Genomic DNA, 21,201 nt, shown 5'->3' with positions numbered 1-21,201 from the left:
AACATCTGGTAAGCAGTGGGACAAAGAGTTTGTTTACTTTGCAGAATTTCAGCTTGTTAAACCTCTGTTTGGTCCCCTCCTGCTCCCTGTGATCATACATACTGCTGAACTCACAATTTAGATGTTCCTTTTCAATTTTTTTTTTTTTTTTTTTTTTTTTACATTTATTTTGTGCAGTCGGACAATGGAACACCAAGCCAGCATTTTGAGACCTTCGCATGCTGGAGAGAATCGTGGAAATGGAAATGTTCAGTTCTGAGGTGAGAATAAAAGCCTGTACGGTGTCAGTGAGCCAGCTATTGTGGAAACCTGGGACATGACGTAAGAAGTTTTCACAGCGCTCATGGTCCCCCATTCCCTCCAGCTGTGCGGAGGGGAGTGAGACAGATATAAAATGTCTATTCATCCACCAAAACACGTGAAAGCACCATCTAACGTGACCAAACAAATGCAAATCTTTTCAAAAGTCTTCTTCTATCTCTCCGCAAACTCGCCGATCCTCACACACTGCCTTTTTGCCTCAGCCCCCCCTTTGTTTCAAACACTACACTAATAACTGACGCATCAGCAATTCAGCAGCGCTTCATTTCGGCACTCACATTAATCAATGTCTCTCACACGCGAGGCTTGATTTTCTACTTCAACACTATCTTTTCCTCGGCTGGAGCAGGCACCTCGACTGCACAAAGACAATGAGCGGTTGTCTCACTTTGTTTTCTCAGTTTACAGACATTAAATTAAGGCAGATCTAGGTCATTTCATACAGGTGCTGGCCAGTAAATTAGAATATCATCAAAAAGTTGAATTATTTCAGTAATTCCATTCAAAAGGTGAAACTTGTATACTGTATACTTTCCTTCCACACATAGTGATATATTTCAAGTGTTTATTCATTTTCATTTTTATTATTACAACTGACAGCTAATGAAAACACCAAATTCAGTATCTCAGAAAATTAGAATATTCTGAAAAGGCTCAATATAGAAGACACCTGGTGCCACACTAATCAGCTGATTAACTCAAAACGCCTGCAAAGGCCTTTAAAAGGTTCCTCAGTCTTGTTCTGAAGGCTCCACAATCATGGGGAAGACTTCTGACTTAACAGTTGTCCAAAAGACGACCATTGACACCTTGTACAAGGAGGGCAAGACACAAAAGTTGATTGCTAAAGAAGCTGGCTGTTCGCAGAGCTCTGTGTCCAAGCACATTAACAGACAGGCGAAGGGACGGAAAAAATGTGGTAGAAAAAAGTGTACAAGCTCTAGGGATAACTGCACCCTGCAGAGAATTGTGACGACAAACCCATTCAAAAATGTGGGGGAGATCCACAAAGAGTGGACTGCAGCTGGAGTCAGCGCTTCAAGAACCACCACGAAGAGACGCATGAAAGACATGGGATTCAGCTGTCGCATTCCGTGTGTCAAGCCACTCTTGAACAAGAAACAGCGTAAGAAGCGTCTCGCCTGGGCCAAGGACTGGACTGCTGCTGAGTGGTCCAAAGTTATGTTTTCTGATGAAAGCAAATTTTGCATTTCCTTTGGAAATCAAGGACCCAGAGTCTGGAGGAAGAGCGGAGAAGCACAGAATCCACGTTGCATGAGGTCCAGTGTAAAGTTTCCACCGTCAGTGATGGTGTGGGGTGCCATGTCATCTGCCGGTGTTGGCCCACTCTGTTTCCTGAGGTCCAAGGTCAATGCAGCTGTCTACCAGGAAGTTTTAGAGCACTTCATGCTTCCTGCTGCTGACCAACTTTATGGAGATGCAGATTTCACTTTTCAACAGGACTTGGCACCTGCACACAGTGCCAAAACCACCAGTACCTGGTTCAAGGACCATGGTATCCCTGTCCTTGATTGGCCAGCAAACTCGCCTGACCTTAACCCCATAGAAAATCTATGGGGTATTGTGAAGCGGAAGATGCAATGCGCTAGACCCAACAATGCAGAGGAGCTGAAGACGACTATCAGAGCAACCTGGGCTCTCATAACACCTGAGCAGTGCCACAGACTGATCGAGTCCATGCCACGCCGCATTAATGCAGTGATTGAGGCAAAAGGAGCCCCGACTAAGTATTGAGTGCTATACATGCGCATGCTTTTCATGTTCATTCTTTTCAGTTGGCCAACATTTCTAAAAAAAACATTTTTTTCATTGGCCTTTTCAGAATATTCTAATTTTCTGAGATACTGAATTTGGTGTTTTCATTAGCTGTCAGTTGTAATAATAAAAATGAAAATGAATAAACACTTGAAATATATCACTATGTGTGGAAGGAAAGTATACAGTATACAAGTTTCACCTTTTGAATGGAATTACTGAAATAATTCAACTTTTTGATGATATTCTAATTTACTGGCCAGCACCTGTATGTTTAGACACCAGAGCCTTCTATCCCCAACAAACTTTGTACATGGAAAGTATAAATACACCATATCATAGTACCCTATCAACACCTTTCCATTCTATAAAGGACCTAAAGTCTAATGAGGTGCGCGGAGGCATTGATTTTTTTTTTGATCACAGTAAAAAATTCTCTTTGAGGAACTGTTTTTAGACGCCTGGATTTTGTAGCTTCTTCTTCGCTCCAGACCTCAGTGTATTAAAATATTACAGGGCTTCCAGTTTAAAGAAATCAATTCTCCTTCTTCATATCCAGACACTGCAGCACAGACTGGGTGTATGTCAGACCCTATTATCCACCTGAGCCGTGCCTCAATTATGTGCGTTAGTGAGATCCTGTGTCTCTCCCAGATTAATTATTGTTTAGATATAAATAAGTGTAGCTCTATATGTGTGTGTGTGCACATGCGAGCTCTTGAATTAGAACAGCAAATATGCGTGTTTGCATGCTTGTGTGTGTTAGCTGCAGTTAATAAGTCACTATACTCTGGCCGTCTCAAATGCTATGCTAGTTGGATTTGCATTCGCAGCATATGATGTTTGGGATTTATGTATTTAGAGAGTTGTTTGTTGATGTATGATATGGTACACAGCTTCTGCCCAAGCGTTATGGAAAAATTATTTAGGTTTACATGGCATTCCATTTTGTAATCAATCAAACCTAAGTCCGAGACCACCCGGAGCAAGCATAAAGGTAGTTGTGGCAAGGAAAACTCCCTTTTAGCAAAAAACAAAAACAAAAGAAAACAAAAAAAAAAAACACAAGCATGCAGATAGATTGAATATTCATGCAACCTAATACAAACATGATGAGCTGGTGGTGAAACCGATTGCCTACCTGAATTATTGTTTTGGCCCCCCTGACTGAGTACAGTACTTGCTTGTGCTGCAGACGTGTAGAACTTAATATTTGTGCGGTGTCGTCAATTTTCACAAGATTAAAAACTGGCAGGTGGTCCCTTCCCTTCCGCTACACAGAAAGGTGGCAACTATTGAGGCTGTCCAATGTTTCACACTCTGCTTTTAGACAGTTTTTTGAGCGCAGACGGTTATGAGAAGATCACTTGGGTACTGAGTGCATTGCATGTTTTGATACTTGCCTGGTTAAAAGTGGCTCAAAGTAGCATGTGAGTAAGTACACGATTTGAGACACGGTGAGCGGTGGGAGGAGTGAACACATGCTGAGGAAATTTCACAGTCCTTGCAGTAGGTGGTACACTAGGTAAATGTGGTCTAGGGAGCCGGCTACAGTGGTGTGAAACTAACGTTTCTTTTTTTTTCTTTTTTTTTGCATGTTTGTTAAATTTAAATGTTTCAGATCTATAGAGTTAAATATTACTCAAACATAACACAGGTAAACACAAAATACAGTTTTTATGTGAAGGCTTTTATTATTAAGGGAGAACAAAATCCAAACCTACATAACCCTGTGTGAAAAAGTGATTTACCCATAAGCCCAATAACTGGTTGGACCACCCTTAGCAGCAACAATCAAGCATTTGTTGTAACTTGCAGTGTGTCTTTTACAGCACTGTGGAGGAATTTTGGCCCACTCATCTTTGTAGAATTTTTTATAATTCAGCCACATTGGAGGGTTTTCCAGCGTGAACTGCATTTTTAAGGTCACACCACAGGATCTCAGTAGGAATCAGGTCAGGACTTGGACTAGGCCACTCTAAAGTCTTCATTTAGTTTTTCTTCAGCCATTAAGAGGTGGTCAGACTTGCTGGTGTGTTTTGTCCTCCTGTAGAACCCAAGTTGGCTTCAGCTTGAGGTCACGAACAGATGGCCGGACATTCTCCTTCAGGATTTTTTGGTGGACAGCAGAGTTCATGGGTCCATTTAAAACAGCAAGTCTTCCAGGTCCTAAACCAGCAAAACCACCCCAGATCACCACAGTACCACCACTAAATTTTACTGGTGGTACGATGTTCTTTTTCTGAAATGCTCCAGATGTAATGGGACACACACCTTCCAAAAAGTTTAACCTTTGTCTCGTCAGTCCACAGAGTATTTTCCCAAAAGTCTTATTAAGATATTTTCTGGCAAAACTGAGACAAGCCTTTACGTTCTTTTTGCTTAGCAGTGGTTTTCATCTTGGAAGTCTGCCATACAGGCAATTTTAGCCCCGTCTTGCCAAAAGTCTTGCCATCCATTTGTGGATAACGGCTCTTACTGTGGTTCACTGGAGTCCCGAAGCTTTAGAAATGGTTTTATAACCCTTTTCAGACTGTTAGATCTCAATTACCTTCTTTCTCTTTTGTTCCTGAATTTCTATGGATCTCAGCATGATGTCAAGCTTTTGAGGATCTTTTGGTCTACTTCACTTTGTGAAGTTCACTACTGAAGTGATTTCTTGATTGAGAACAGGTGTGGCAGTAATCAGGCCTGGGTGTGACTATGATAAACCACAGTTAACTTACTCGTGTTTACTTTGTCTTATATTTAAATTAGTGTGACAAACAAAAAATAAGAAATCAGGAAAGGGTCAACATTTTTTCACACCACTGTAATGGTGCCACTGCGGAAAGCAACAGTACAGCTGTGTTTCCCACAAAATATACAGGAAGGCACCAAAGTATGATGAAGCGTTGTTAAGACTGATTACATGCTCTACAGCTGCGGATATTGAAATGATACAGGAAATGAGTTTGTAACACTTTGGCCAAAACACAGAGTGATCTACCAAATATTGACAAAGCAATTTGCTGTGCCCTTCTGCACCTCTACTGGCCTTGCGCAAGTGTTTTTGTCTTGCGCTGAGATTGCATCTGAAAAGATTTGAATAAGGGGGCATTGGTAAAGAGGCCTGAGACAACCACTTTTCAGCTGCAGGGGCTCACCATGTCTCACCTGACATCTTTTTGTTTTCATTTTTGGTGAAACAAACCCTTGTTGTTTCGAGTCTGTCATGTGCCCCCACTTTATATTGCGGCCCTTGATCCGGGTCGTAGTGTTAATGGAGGCTCATCTCGGATATCTTTTAGACTTTTGTGTGGAGACTGAATGCAAATTAGTGAGAATGTTGATTATCCCAACCTTAGGCTGCGGTAGATGTTAGTAGAGTCAAGCTAATGGGTATTTTGGGTGAGCTGAGAGGTGGAATTAGGAGTGAACGTGTGCCCACTGTGTGAACATCAGCCATTACAGGTGTGTTGTGTGTGATCTTAGCTGTCATGGGGAAGCCTATTTTGGTGGCTCACTTGTCACTGTTAGTAGCTGGATGAAGGCAGTAACACACATAAAGGGCAGCGAGTAAGCACTGCTGCCCACCAGGCTTTGGAAGGCAGTAACTTTGTGTGGTTATCATTGCGGGTGTGGCTTTCCACTTGTGGTAGGTCACTTGTGTGTGTTCATTTTATTGAATTTGTAAGTTGACTGTGGTGACGACGGTTCACTTAGTTCAGATTACTTGGTGCCAACCATTAAGGTACTGATTTTGTGTCACTAATCTATTTGGTTATTGGCTGTCGTGCTCTACATTGTGTAGGTCACGCCACATGTTTCACATGTTTCACATGTTTCACACGCCACAGCATTTGTTGTAGACATGTTGTATCATCCTCTTGTGTACGGGCATCTGTAGGAACAACCGTCGTTGTTTTTAAATGGGAAGGTTAGAACACGGCAATCAAAGTGGCATGATAACATACTAGAAATGGGCAGGTTCATTTCAGAAGCGATTAGGCTAAGTGACATGGACTCCCTGGGCCTGAGCTGGGACATAAGGTCGAGCCCCCATGTCAGCAACCATTTGTCCTGTAGGAGTGCAGCTGGAGTCTGTGAGGGCAGTTTTCACTACAGATTGAGGGCAAATAGCTCTGTTTTCAAATGCCCTTTTTTTCATTAAGGACTGTCATTAAGGACCCCCCCCTCCCACACACACACTTTAAGGCTTAAGGTTCGTTACCACTACGCACTACTCAAACAGGCACATTGGCGATCGTATTTCTCTGTCACTGAAAAGACGCTGTTGTGTATGCAGCGGAGTGCTCATCTCTCTTTCTCTTCATTCATTGGATTTAAAGAAGAAGATAATCTCATTACTAATGAAGACCATTAAAAAGGGAAAGGGTGGGAAGTTTTAACTGTGCTCATTAAACTTGAGCTTGATCGTTCTGTTCACTGATCTTAATGGCAATCCATCTCTTTTTTTTTTATTTCATACATTTGTTTCATTAATTCCACTTTGTTACTTCGGCAAACGGTTCATGAAGAATGAATGGCAGACAACTTCCTTGAGTAGTGCTGCACTGCGTTGTGTAATTGTCAAGATCAGTCTTTTTTGACGCATTTTAATTTTTTATCTGAGTTTGCTGATAATTGGCAAATTCCAGCACAAGAATGACTTTTTGTACAAAATGAGGTTGTAAGTCTGTCCTATTGTTGCTCATTGTTGTACCATGCTTCTTAATTCAGTCACTTATCTGTTACCCACAGATCTGAAGTGCAAACTGAATGAAAGGCAGCCATTAATTTGGAAAATATTTTGAGGAAGTAAGGACATCTTAGAACACTTTATCCTCCCAGCATAATACAGCCTTTTTTTTGTTGCTAGACTTACAAATAAGTGATTTGAGTGAGTGTGTATTAAAGTTGTCTTACAGTACTTTTAATTTACCCATAAACTAATGTTCATTGACAAATGAGTTGAGACAAAGCTGTTCAAGTGCCAGGTAGGTTTCTTTGTGCAATAAACCGTCATAGTTTTATTGTTTTCGGTTGCATGATTCCTGCTGGCATGCCGATAGTCATTTGTTTTTCATCAAACAGTAATGACTGTGTTTTCCAGAGCTGAAGTAGGTAGCTTCCCACAACTGGGAGTAAGGCAAAATAACACACATGTATTTTGAGTTGAGTTCCATGAAGTCCAGAAGAATAAGACACATTTCTGATATTACAGATAAAAATTGAAAAATCGTGGTCAGAAGAAGGGAAGTGAAGGGACTGAATGTACACTGTACATTAATGTACTATAATTTTCTGTTCTTGCCTTAAGATTAAAGTTGTTTACAACAATTTGTTTCTTCTCTTTTCACTTTCTTCCACGTAATTATACTTTTCAGAATAAGTTACTGTAATGTTCTCTCCAGGTACTCCAGCTTCCTCCCACCATCCAAAGACCTGCTTGTTAGGTTCATTGGTGATTATAAATTGGCTGTAATTGTGAGTGTGAGTGTGAATGGTGGTTTGTCTCTGTGTCAGCCCTGCGATAGACTGGCGACCTGTCCAGGGTGTACCCCGCCTCTCGCCCAGTGACATGTGGCATAGTACAAGCGGTTTTAGACCCCATTACTAAGTTATTATTATAATTTTTATTATTGCCAACTGAAATATTCTGGAAGATCCTGTGTTACCTTAATATGCATGCACTTAATAGGTATGATCAAAAAAAAAAGGTTTGTTTTGTGTCTCTGTAACTCTTCTAAGGCCACTAAGGGACTGAATGTTACATACAGTATGCTATTTGGGGAATTTGTGAAATGAGTAATGCTGCCTTGCATGACTGCTACACGTCATTTAAAAATAAGACGTAGAACCAAGGCTTGCCACTGGTCATACCATGTGTTGTTCGTTGATTCACTAAGCCATTGATTCTCCTACATTCTTTGACCTGTCCCACTTACCTCTGACATTCTAGTTTGAAGCTCTTTTGGGAAATTGCTGTTGTTTCTCATCCCCTGTGACGCCTCTTGAGGGTCAGTTCAATTCCCCAGTAAACCTTTCCAAAGCCCCCTGGGCAGGTGGCACAGCCAAGGATGACAAGGCAAATAATCAGGCGGCAGAGTGCTTCGCTAAAGCTAAGTCATTCGGTTAATGGGATTTTCCCAGCATTGTCAGTACAGAGGGAATGCCTTGCTATCGATCTGTGTCACTCACCTCTGATGAGAGCTGATCAAAAAACTATTTAAAATCTGCCATCTCTTATTGGCGGCCTGATCGTGCGGATGGTGGAGGAGGATTTAGTGGAGCTGAGACAAATCAAAAAAACGAGGGAAAAAACATCAAAGAAAGGCCTCGGTGGTGAAATGAAATGGAAAGGAAAAAAAGGAAAATAGCAACACTCAAGTTGCAGCTCAGATGCTTCTGTCAGTATGTGTTTCTAAACCAATAAATGCTGGCCTGATAAAGGACTGGCAGCAAATTCGCAAGTCGTTTATGTAAATGGAGTTGAAGTGCTACCTTTTCGCATGGCTACCACTTTTGTTCTACAGAATGATATCTTACATTAACCTAGTCAGCCATGTCATTGTTAAAATTAATACAATACAATCCATCATAGACATGGAAGTAATACATCTATTACAGTTACAGCCAGAGGAGAATCCCATTGACCTCCTTTCTAGTCTAAAAATGCTACTTTCACTCTACCGGCCTAGCTTTATTTTTAATAGGTACTACATAGGAGCATGTACACATTCACGGTCTATTAAATAAGTTTTTAGGCGTACTTCTTTTTGCTAGGACGCACAACTTGAATGTGCAGATGTACGCAGAGACACAGTATCCACAGACGGTAAACATGAACAGGTGTCCAACTTTCTCAGCAGCTTTGGGATACTCAGAGCCCTTGAAATGCCTCAAATGAACTCTGCTGAACTCTTGTGTCTACTGTTTCTCTTCCAGGACTGGTTGAGTAAGTTTGGCTACCTCCCGCCCCCTGACCCTGTGACTGGGCAGCTTCAGACCAAGGAGGCCCTGACCAAGGCCATCAAAGCCATGCAAAGGTTCGGTGGCCTCAAGGAGACCGGCGTCTTTGGTATGTAGCCGCGTTCGTGTCTGAGAGCTGTTACTTTTGTTGAATCTAGGATGAATACACCGTGTTCAATCAGCACCTCTAGCACACAATCAAGCTCCTCTTCTTCCCTGTGCTTTCATCTCTTACACAGACCAAGAAACCCTGGGCCTAATGAAAACACCCAGATGTTCCCTGCCAGATGTGTCTGAGGCGGAGGCAACAGTGGGGCGCAGGAAACGGAGCCTGAATCCTCAGAACAAATGGAATAAGAGGCACCTGTCCTGGAGGTAGGAAACAGTGAAATATGGAGTCCAATACCTTGATACCACTATATATTCAATCCCGTGTATGACATCAGTGCAGTGCATTAGCAATAAGTCAGAAATCCCACAATCTTCCCCCCATCTGTCGTTCCTTTGATAGATTACATTAGATTCTTTCTCTAGCTGAAAATCTCCTGCTCCCTTGATCGATTCTGTTTCAAAGCATCTGAGAAGCAAACAACAAACCTCTCAGAAGATATACATAGGTCTCCTCAATAAATCCTTCAAATGAAGTGGAGTATTGCGACTGGACACAGAAAGTTCATAAAACAGTTTTACGTACATTCCTTAAACCCATCAGCAGATGGTTAAGTGGTCTAACCATGCAAACTGAAAATACAGGAATAGTCCAAATCTATTAGTCTAAGTTCCATCTCAAGTTGATTCCTTAATTGAGGCTCATTCAAATGGTGACTCAAGAGTCACTGAAAAAAATATTGCAGTGCAGTTAAAACCATGGAAACTGAGCTCAGCTACTCCAGTGACATTACTAATGGGAGCAGTGTCATCTAACTTGGACTGCTGGTAGGACGAGACATGTTGGTCTCAGTTCATTTAGCTTAAGAGAAGAGCTTCAAAATGTTTCAGGGAGAAAAGTTTTCATTGAGCTTCAGTCTCAACAGAGCTTTTCATAATGTGCCTCTGTTTATTGCTTTCTACACTGTCTTGAATCATGAACTTCCATGAAGTTAATTGAATACATTTTAATTGGAGCTTGAGGTATTGACAGGATATCGTTTCAAATCAAACGTGTTCAATTGTGCATCAACTGGAAATGATGAATTTGGGCTTCAAACTCAACCACTGCCGGTTCATTTGCCATCAAGTTCGGAAACTGGTGCATAAGGATGAGCTGTTCGGCTATGTGGCCAAGATTGTGAGATTCGCCTTTGTTTCAAACTCAACTCGCCAACGTGGATCTTGCACCGGGAGCTGTCGGTCCACTCAAAATAGCAAGTACAGAAGTAGGCGACACAGCGCAAGTGTCTGCCATCTGACCGCCTTGTACAAGATGTACCTCCTTGGCGGTAAATAAACACACAACGATTTATGACGGTGTATTCAGACAGAGCAGAGCTTGTCCTTTGATAAAATAATATGGACGTCTGTGACCGTCTGAGAAACCGCAGTGTAGGAGGACGCAGTAAAACATATGGTTGGTCTGCGCTGATTTCCACACACTATCAGGCCTGATTCAACAAGGGCCTGCCATAAGCTGGTGTGTGGGCCATTGTGTGTGTGTCCGTATGTGTGTGCAGAATATGAAATACATACATTAACTGAGAAATATGAAAAGCTACCACACAGGGGAAGTATATATTCACATACACACACAGGTGTGTATGCATTGCCTCCCTCCTGGTGGGCTTTAACTTACTTTTCTTCTTTGTGCTGCTGCCAATCAAACACCCTGCTCCTGTCAGTTCACTCCACTCTGAAGTAAGACAGCCTTGTCTTCAGTCCAGCAGAACACCTTTGCATTCACAGCACTCAGATTTGTAGAACAGCGCACAGGAACAGCTGTGGATTATGTGCTGGCTTCAGATTCAGAGAGATTTTCGTATGGGACAGATTTTTATATATTTATTTATTTATTTTTGGTAAGCCGCCATAACAAGGCATTGGTATTCCGCATAGACTGACTTCCACCATAATTCCCTGGGTCCTCTGTCTCTTTCTCTTTTCCAGTGGATGTTGTGTCGTTTGTGTGGCTCAGTTTACAAAATTATATTTATCATGTGGTATTTCATGGCGTGTCGGCTTCATTTGATTACATGGGCGAATAACGGGGCTGACAGAATGGAGATAATGTGCAAAAACTGCTAATGAGTCAGATGTAGCCTGACAACCATGTGAGATGCTAGTAAGCTGATCCACCATGTCCGTGGAGATTAAAGGAAAATGAAATTATTTTTATCTCCGCAATATACGCGTTCCATCAATATATCAATTGCAATTATTTGATGGTGCAGCCAGAAGCGTTGTGTGCATTGACAGATTTGTTCGTTGACTTTTGACGTATGGAGCCGAACATTTATTAAACAAAGGATTCACTCCAAATGAGTCTGTCCAGATTTCTGTTATTGGAGTTGTGACACTTTATTCGTGGGTTTAACAAGTAATCTAAGATCAAATGAGCATGTCACATTTATGGCACAGGGGGAGGATTTCCCGACATATTGTGTTCTAATAAGACAAAAATGAAACTATACAAAGGATTTGAAGGAAGACGTTCAGTGAATTATTGATAATTTTACACATGCAGCAGCCATCTCAGTGGAATACCACACAATTTCATCAAAACACAGGAGTTAACAATAGTGATGATATCGCCAAGTTAACATGTTTGTAACACTTTTTGAATGATGACCCAGGTGTAATTATAAGATGTGTAACTGTGATCGGGACTGTTAAAAAATGCAGGGGCTAACAGTAATCAGAATAATAACAATGAAACTGTACTGTAGTAATGATGAGTAATGATGAGTTAAAGCTTCAGTGTGGAACCTTTGTGTCCCCCTTCTGGCAGTACGAGTAAGTACACAAACATATGCATGCATGCGTGTGCATGACATCAGCCCCTATTTTCTCTTCAGCATTCGACAACAGCAGCCTCTGTGTTGGTCCTACCTGTCAAACACTGCACTTTTTAGACTGTAATGCAGCAGAAAGTCGGTCTCGAATCGCTACATTGGGAACCGATTATGCTACAGTTAAAATCTGCTGAGTCAGTCAAATTGTCTGGGTGAGCTTTTTGCAGAAGAGTAACAGGAACCAGGCCTGCACATCTTCTGAGCATCTTCCAACAAAATGGGCTATCCAGTTGAGTGAGGAGGTATTTTTTTCTCTGTACTGGTTGGAACACGGTCCATTGTGAAACACTGTCCATTGTGAAACACGGTCCACAATGAAATCCAAGTAGTGTGTTCAGACTTGAGAGTTGAGAGCTGCTTTGCCAATCTGTTTCATTCTTTCTGACCTTGGCTGCATTCCTAAAGGCTCATTTAAAGTACTGTGGGACATAGACGACCAACGTACACGTACAAATGTGGCCTTCACCGGTACAAGCCATTTGTACTTCATGCATTCATCAGTTTGGATCACTCATCCAAATCCTAGTCTGCACTGTGTCTTGTTTTGAAAATCGAGTTAACTTTTGCTTCTACTTCCTCCCTTCCCTGGTTTCTGCCGAATGTTCGCCGAAGACTAGTCATACAAAGGTTTATATCTCCTGCAATAAAATAATAATGCATTGGTGTCATATAGTGCTTTTCTAAACACCCAAAGACGCACACACACAGTCACACCCTGGTGATGGTGGTAAACTACCTCAGTAGTCATAGCTGCCCTGGGACAGACCCACGGAAATGTGGCTACATCTACAATCAGCAAGCATCACTCACTCTCAATCACGCACCAGTGGGGTTCACACTGTGAGCAATGTGGGTTAAGTTTCTTGCCTAAGGACACAATGGACAGGCTGGAGATAGAGATAGAGATAGCCACTGCCGTCCCAACAGAGATATTTAAACACTCTTCAGCAGACTTCCATTACTTGTCAGTCTTGCTCTTCTTATGTAGCATTTTCTATTTATTGTATTTATGTTAAACAGTTGTGTCTGCCTCAATATCAAGACATCCCACAAGAAAGTCTATTGTTGGTAGGGAGATAGGGTACAAATGTGGTGAATATACAGATCTCTGTAAGATGATTTGTAAGTGCAAATTTGTGCAGAAGACCGCTGCTCTGGAAAGTCATGATAGTGGTAAACAATGAGCACAACGTGTCTGTTTTGCCGCTGTGGACTGAGGGATGTCCTTTCAGTTGTACAATCAAAATCCAACTCAAGCTCAAGGTGACTGCAAAGAATTTAAATGCTTCAATAGAACCATGTCTTTTAATTGGATATTCAGAGACAGAGACTTTCAGTATCTGCAGCATTTAAAGTGCGACTCGTCTACTCCAGTAACGACCCGCACGTATAGACTGTTTAATTATTACATCTGTGTGCAATAGGAAGCGCCCTATAATTTTGGGTTTCGCTGACCTCAGCAGGACTGACAACATCCGACTGATTGGGACTTCACACTCTCCTCTGCTTTTCTACACACATCATTCACATCATTATGTGCAGAGTAGGTGACAAGTAGTGAGTGTCAGTTGTTTCATTTCGAAGGGAAAAACGATAAAAGTCGAGGCTGAGTGGCTTTTCATTTTTGAGGGACTTAGGTTCAGGTAATGTGTTTTTTTTCCGCAACAAGAATAGGTAAATAGTTTTTGTGATGTTGTCTGAGAGCCTCTGTGCCAAGGAGGAGCCCTTAATCCCAATTTAACCCCTACTTACCTTATCCTTTTTTCTCCTTGCACACACGGCGATACACCAGGCTGCACTCGGCCAAGTACGCCACAGACATTAACAGCCGACTTGCGTAACAGCTCACTGTTAGCTCATTATCTCATATTGTTAGCCCATTATCACAGCAGACAGCCTGGCAGTCATTAGCAGACCGACTGATAACTCAAACAGATAGGTGCAGCCGGCTGAGCGAAGGGGAGCGAACATCGGGACAAAGATGAGAAAAATGAAGAAGAGAGCCGAGGAGAGGCAGACGTGAAGTGGAAGATGGTATCGTTACGCCCGGGCACGGTCGCCAACCACAGCTGGAAGTATGTTTTAGGGTTTGTCCGATCGTCTGTCCCCTTCTAGTGAAGGGAATGTCTCTGAGACTATCGTCAGATTTTGCAACATTCACTAGGACCAGGTGACAAGAATTTGGTTCAATATGATCTGAGAAAACATGTTTTTGGCCATTTCTCCGTGAGAAAATGAACACAATATAACAACAAGAAGTTTAGGAGCCTTAATGACCATAAAAATCCATGGATGTAGGTCCACAGTGACGTAGTGCTCTTCACATATCGCATTTGTTTTTTTTTCATATATTTATATGCCCTAAAGCCAAAGTTATTGTTTTGTGAGAGATGCTCTTCAAATCCAGTGGGGGTTACTTACATACAGTAAAGTCAAAGTTGAAGGTGGTTAATGAGAATATTATGGGTAGCCATAATCGTAACTCAGCAACAGGGGTCCATCAAGGTGCTAATGATAGCCATAGCTTACAGTGAGCATTAAGAAATACCACAGCTGTAACCGAAGGCACAGCTGGGTTGCAGCCAGAGAGGTAGCTCTCGGGGTACAAGCGGTAATAACACAAAGCTTCTAGCAGTAATGGCCACGCATATCACAGCCTGACAAATGGGGTTACATCACTTGTTCCTCTGGTACCATATTTGGTTATAATGTGTTTTGTTGGGTGTCAGGTGAGCAATCAATATATATTTTCCAACTAAAACCATTTTTATTTTGGGCTGCATGAGATGATTATTGGAAGATATTCAGATTTGTACTATAAAAATTCACAGTAATCGTGCCCTTCAAGGGATAATTTCATGCCTCAGTAATCCAGCTAAAAGTGGACCGGGGGACACCTTATTTGGGTGGCTAATTAAACTTTTCCCCATTGGACAATAAACTATATATTGTCTGGTCTGGTCTAATGTGCTTTTAGTTGAGACTATTGAAATGTCATATTTGGCTGTGTTTAATGTATTTCAGTACAACCCAGATTTTAGTTTTATGACGGTACAAGAAATAATTTCTTATTACCAAAGTTATTACAATTCAACCCTTTGAGCGTGATTGCCAAATGTCAAGGCAATCCAGCCGGCCGTCATTGAGACTTATCTTAGATGTCTTAACCCCTAAGCCCTAGGCACTTTTAAAATCATCTGATCTGAAATAACATCTTCATTCTAATGAATCCTGCAGTCCTAAAGTGGCTCTAAGACCCCTTAACTGCAACCCCACCAAATCTGATGCAACAGAAATGAAACACAACAATGCCACTTCCATTTTAATCACAGAAGTACGAGACGGCCTCTTCGCCGAATGCGTCGCTTGGCAACTTCTCAGACTTAGCTGTAATCTGGGTTTTAAGGATTTGAAAAAAGAAAAAAAAAAAGTCCAAATAACAGAAAAGTCTGGTGTGTGCCGACTAAAGTTGTGTGTTCGTTGACATCACACTCCATAATTTCAGGTCAGTGAGGTCCTCAGCATTCATTGCCCTGTTACCATTTAAGACTACTAACCTGTGAAATTGCTTGGTAGAACGTTAAGAAAACCTGCAGCGATGTTATCTTATTAGCGACCCCGCCGTATTTTTCTCCAGACTCCCCGTCGCCGTCCCTGTGTTGGCGTCTGTGCGAGAGACAGGACGGACTGAGGACAAGGAAAGAGGGAGTTCAGACTGCAAATGGAGAGAAGGGTTTTTTGGAGAGAGGGGAGACTCATGCGGGGCCTTTTAATTTTACGTCTTTCATCTTCAGACTGAATGACATGGTGTGCGTCTGTCTCTGGGAAATATGTTTTCTATGCATGCGAAAGTGTGTTCCAGCATCTACAAGTGTGCACCTAGAAATGCATATGAGCGCATGAATCACCGTTTGCACATGAGCTTTCAATTTGCAGGGTAATCAGCTTATGTCTACTGAGGGTAGCGGAGCACAGGAGGTGAATATTAGGTGCGCCTGCGCTTGTGTATTTGCAAGCACATGTACGTGCATCACATTTGATGTCGGCTCATGTCTCGGTGGAGCGGCGAAGCCACGGGAGGTAAGAGCCTGCTGAGAGGCTGAAGGCGGGGGACAGCAAAGGAGTCTTAGAGGTTCCCTCATCCGCTCCTCTCCCACTCTTCACGTCTTTCCATCCTCTGCCTCGGTGCATCTGAATCATAACTCTTCATCCGCGCGTGGAGAGAGATCGGTAAAAAGTATGTGGAAATTAAAAGTCAAACAGTTAATGTATTAGGAAATTGCGTGCGCGTGTGTCTAGCGGTATCAGCTTAGGTTAATACGCAGCCGCCGTGCAAGCAGACACACACTTACCTGCGCATAAGCCTTCGTCTGCTCATGCTCGTTTGTCAAATGAAGGTGGAAATTGTGCCATGGAATTAAGTAGGTCAAGAAACGAAGTCAACCGCAATCATTCTTCTGTCCGTTCAACTCATTTCCAAGGCTTTCTAATCAGTTTTTCCTAATATTTGTTGGAAAAAGCTAGACGGGTTTCTTCTGGTTGTCACACAGGAACGTAATGACCTGCTCCCTGTTGCTTCCTATAACTTGAACCTTGTGAGAATTTTGGTGGTCCACCGTACTCGGAGGTTCAGAGGTACACAGCACATAACCTTACCATCTGGTGGAGCTCGTTTGGGCTCTGTGCAGCCTGAGTGTGTGTTCTCTGGAAGGATTTTGGGAACGTACAATCACGCCACATGGCTAACCAGCAAACCACACGCCAGTGCAATTTAAATGATTGAATTTGTTCATTTACTCTTGATTAGAGTTATTTATTAGCTTAGTCACTTAACAGCTACAAGGACAAAATATATTCAAAAGTTCTCCCTACTAATGAATTAACATCACTTACTGTGCTGTTTTCTGTTTCTGGCCATCCATCCATAATTGCACCCGTGTGTTTTCTCTTCAGGTGCTCCAGCACTTTGCACAGGGTACAAGATACCTTTGTGTTCTGTGCTCAGTTTAAGTACTCCCATACTGACTGAGGAGCGCAGATAATGGGGGCGCTTATTCGCTTACTCCAAGAGGGTCAGTGTCTGAGGGGATGGACGCATTTGTGTTTGCACTACTGCTATCAGAGCTCACGCAAATAACTCGGAGTGGCAATTTTTCTGTTTTAAAATGCACAACTCTCTTCTTGTAGCTGCACTGTCGGTGTGAACAGAGCCGTGAACTGAGCAGAGTTTCCTCATTTGTGACTTGAAATATTTCCCTTCCAAGTACATTGAAAATTCATTCATTTTAAATAGAAACATGCTATGTCATGGTATGTCAATACTATGGCACATATACTGTGGCACAACGAATCAGAAATATATTTTCTGAAAGCGTCTCTCCTTCCTTCCCCTCCACCAAAGCCACCTCCAAATACACCGGTCACTCATAGCTCTATACTCGATTTAACCTGAAAACGACACGGTCAACTTACGTAGCATGAGTTAGCAAGATAAGATCTTCCGTACATTTGTCTGTACATAAAATACCACGTCTCAAAAGCATTTTCTTTAGTATTCACGTATATGAAATCCAATATCCGGCAATTTAAAGATGGACAGATACAAAACTCATCATCTTATTCCATGTGTCATATACTGTATAAATAGTTTTTAATAGCTGGGATGGCACCATGATTATAGTCCTCCATTCAGACAGTAGAATCAATAGAATTGTGTGGGTTAAAAAAGAAAGCCAGGTTCTTCTGCCAGGAAATTCTGGGGGAAAACACTGCAGGTGGATTTTTTTCTCCCAGCCATTATTCTGTCCCTTCCTTAGAACCAACGGTCTCTGTCCTTCTGTTAAGTGTTTCCGTGCTGACATACTTCTGTTAATGTCTAATAACTCTGGACATTACGGAGGATCTTCTTCAATCATAGCAAAAGTTACAGTGGTATACACATTGCAATTAATTTGTGTTAACCCGTGTTAACTAAGGAAATCATGTCATTAGTCATAATTAAGTGTCCTATTGGCAGCCCCAGTTCACGCAACTAAAGGGACGTTCGACCATACGTAGCCCAGACCACCACCACCAATCAGTCAGTGCTACTTGGGTTCACGCCCATGCTCGACATCGGATCTCCAGGACCCACTTTCTCTGCGTCTCACACGCCGATCTGTGCCAACTCAGAGGTCTGTAACAGAACCCGTTTTTAAAGAGCTTTTGTAATGAGGAACTTTTTTTTTCTTTTCGGGGGTGGTCGAAAGGAAAAAGGAGACATCAGATACTCTGTAAGAGATGGAAATGCGTCCGTGTGATCACCGATCCCTCTGAGTGCAATAGCCTGGAGAAACGTTGAAACTTAAGGAACTCGTCATTCTCACGGAGAAGAGGCCACGCTATTCTGACTAAAGTTAGATCTGTTGAAGACGAAGCCATGGGGAGTTCAGAAATATGTCTGCGCTGCTGGCTGTGCTTCTGCTTGTTACACTTCCTTGCTATCTCTCCTTTCCATTATATCTCAGGTTTCTTACTAATTATATCACTTTTTATCTCCTTCAGTTTCTTTCTTATCCTGTCCATTACCTCATTTTGTTTTTTTCGGAAAATTGGACATGTACAGTACGTAGTGTTCTTCCGCAACAAACTGGTGGAATTAATAAAGCCGTTCATTACCAGGAAGTCTTCGAGCACACATACGATTTGGACCACGTACAGTAACTGACAGCAGCAGTGTATTTCTCAGACAAACAACTGTGCTTTCCGGCCTTGCTCACCTGAATTACAACTCGTTGTTTGTGAAAGGTAAGCATTAGCTGTCAAACCACTGTGATGAGCTGTCAGGTTTGGCAGAAATTCACAGAGCCGCTCTCGGTGCTCAGAGTGTTTGACCAAAAGAACCCCCGTTTTTTCTTTTTTTTCTTCCCTCTGCATCAAACTGAGAGCACTTCAGACATTTCAGTGGTATTTTAGTTTAGAAATTACACACTCAAAAATCTGAAAACCATCGGTAATGACATGAAATGCACATAAAACACGAATGTCGAAATCACCAAGTAAAAGTTGATGATACAACCAGAAGAAATAGTTATACAGAAAAAAATGAAAAACTATAACGAATATTTGAAATCATCACTATGAACTTTTGTTCTACTATCAGGGTTCCTCTAACAGTGTAAGGGCACAAAAAAAATATGGGGGTGGGGGGACATCAGTGGAATGAAACACGTACTCAACAAGAACTCCTTAATCACAAAGAATTTGAGTGTGGCCTCAAAGAAATGTCAAACGGATCATTTTTTCTGACAGAAACTTGTTTTTTATGATGCCAAATTCAATAGAAGAAGAACGAGAATGAAGGCAGACTCGTTTGTGGTGGCACAATCCAAGTCTCTGAACCTCTTTATGACCTAACTGTTTACAGCGACGGGCACAGATGTTTGACAGTTCAGTGACTGGATCAGCCCGTCTAAACTAATCAAATATAATGAGGCTTTTGTTGTAGAGCTGAAGATTTGTACACAAGTCATGAAGGGGAAAGGTGGCAGCTATTACAGCATGATTTCTTTTAAGGGAAAGTTACGATCTTGAAGATTTCAGTTGTGGTTGATTTGGAAACTTTCTAACAAAAAGTCCTGTCTAGCCAGTCTTTGAGCATCTCAAGGTTCATTTCATTTTCCTAAAAATTTTATTCATTTAGAGCTATTTCAGAGGTTTCAGCTTGGCTCAACGCACACACACTTCACGTAAAACAAAACAAAAAACAGAACGTGTATACATACATGGTCCCCGTACCACGAAGCCCGGGGGCGATGTCATTTGCGATGCGTCCGGAAGTGACCATATATGGTAACTTCCCAGATAAAAGGGTAACTGGACTGAAGTGGAGTTTTATAGCTACTTCCTTCAACGAGGCAACAAACGAGCCTGTGTAAAAGAGGAGGATGTATTTGCTGACATATTTAGTGACATACATCCATGTCCACTGACAGTTAAAATCTAGACAGAAACTTAAAAGTATGATTTTCGCACTTTTTCCAGCATGACACCAAAAGAAGTCTGTCACGTTGCTGTAGAGTTGTTTCCTCGTTCATTTATTTCTTTCAGTGTTTAAATCAGGTCTAGTCCCAATGTCTCGTCTCGTATTATATCAGCACTGATCTCAGTGACAACTGCATTATTACATTTCGTGTGACTGCTTCACAATAAACGCCATCCAATGTTTATTGAGTTGTACAACACATGTCAACCACCGACTACACCATAGCTGTGAAAAGAAAGCAATTACATTGATTAGGGACTGCTGAATTAAGACTTACTTTCCATTTACATTAAAGTCTGAAAACATTTGGATTTAGACCAAACTGCTACATTATTTTTTTTCTTTCTCTGTTCATGTGGAAGTGTTTCTACCCCACGCTGTGTAGGAAACAGTTGGCAATATTGTTCTGAAATTAAGTTAACAAATATCTACCTAGGTTTGCTGGATTAAAACACCAATCAACGAGAAAAACAGTGTAGTGTCCCTTGAGTAAGGGAGAATTAACTTCTAAGCCTGTTTATCCGGGATTTAATAAAAAAGTCACAGCTCAGCTGAAGTTCAGCTCACTCTAAATGCACTCACCTTCAACTCCCTGCATAGCTTACCGTCCTTGTTGCATACAGAACAGCCCTCCATTCGCCGTTTCACATAGATTTGCCTTTTGTTTCGTAGTTTTGTTGCTCCTTGCATGTAAATTGCTGCATAAATGAGCGATGGAGGCGGTCTGATGTTAATTCTTGCCTCCGTGCGCGTTTGATGTTCTCCAGAAATTCGCTTACACCGAGAATTCCTCTGTTTAAAACGTGTAATTTGTCCATTGTGCTTCTCAGTTCCCCTTTCTCCTTTAAGCCTTCTGTTTGCGCTCATGGATATCGGCCATTATGCGTGCCGTGTCTTTCCTTGGTGGCTATTAAACCAGCCCTGAAGTCAGCCTATGACAATCGATACATGAATCAATGTCTATGTTTGTGCTCCCGCTTTGATTGCGGTACAGTCTTGTCTCACTCACGGCAAGCTGTGACATTTGAAAACAAAGTCGTAATTGTCAATAAAAATCTATCCCTCTAACAAATGGAGCACACTCTTCAGATGTACTACCAGCAAAGTCATTGGACATATGTA

General features: G+C 41.8%; 1 protein-coding gene across 2 annotated transcripts in view; it reads left to right on the top strand.

The window, feature by feature from the left end:
- Positions 1–21,201, top strand: part of LOC124996197 (matrix metalloproteinase-17-like) — a 72,250-nt gene that overhangs the window by 18,911 nt on the left and 32,138 nt on the right. For both annotated transcript variants that reach the window (XM_047568986.1, XM_047568985.1), the window contains 2 exons: positions 9,028–9,160; positions 9,291–9,426. In XM_047568986.1, coding sequence (XP_047424942.1) covers positions 9,028–9,160; positions 9,291–9,426 — 269 coding nt within the window. The remainder of the gene's footprint in view (positions 1–9,027; positions 9,161–9,290; positions 9,427–21,201) is intronic.

The sequence above is a fragment of the Mugil cephalus genome, chromosome 19 (genome assembly GCF_022458985.1).
Source record: "Mugil cephalus isolate CIBA_MC_2020 chromosome 19, CIBA_Mcephalus_1.1, whole genome shotgun sequence".
Lineage (NCBI taxonomy): Eukaryota > Metazoa > Chordata > Actinopteri > Mugiliformes > Mugilidae > Mugil > Mugil cephalus.
This window is presented reverse-complemented; position numbering and strand designations above follow the sequence as displayed.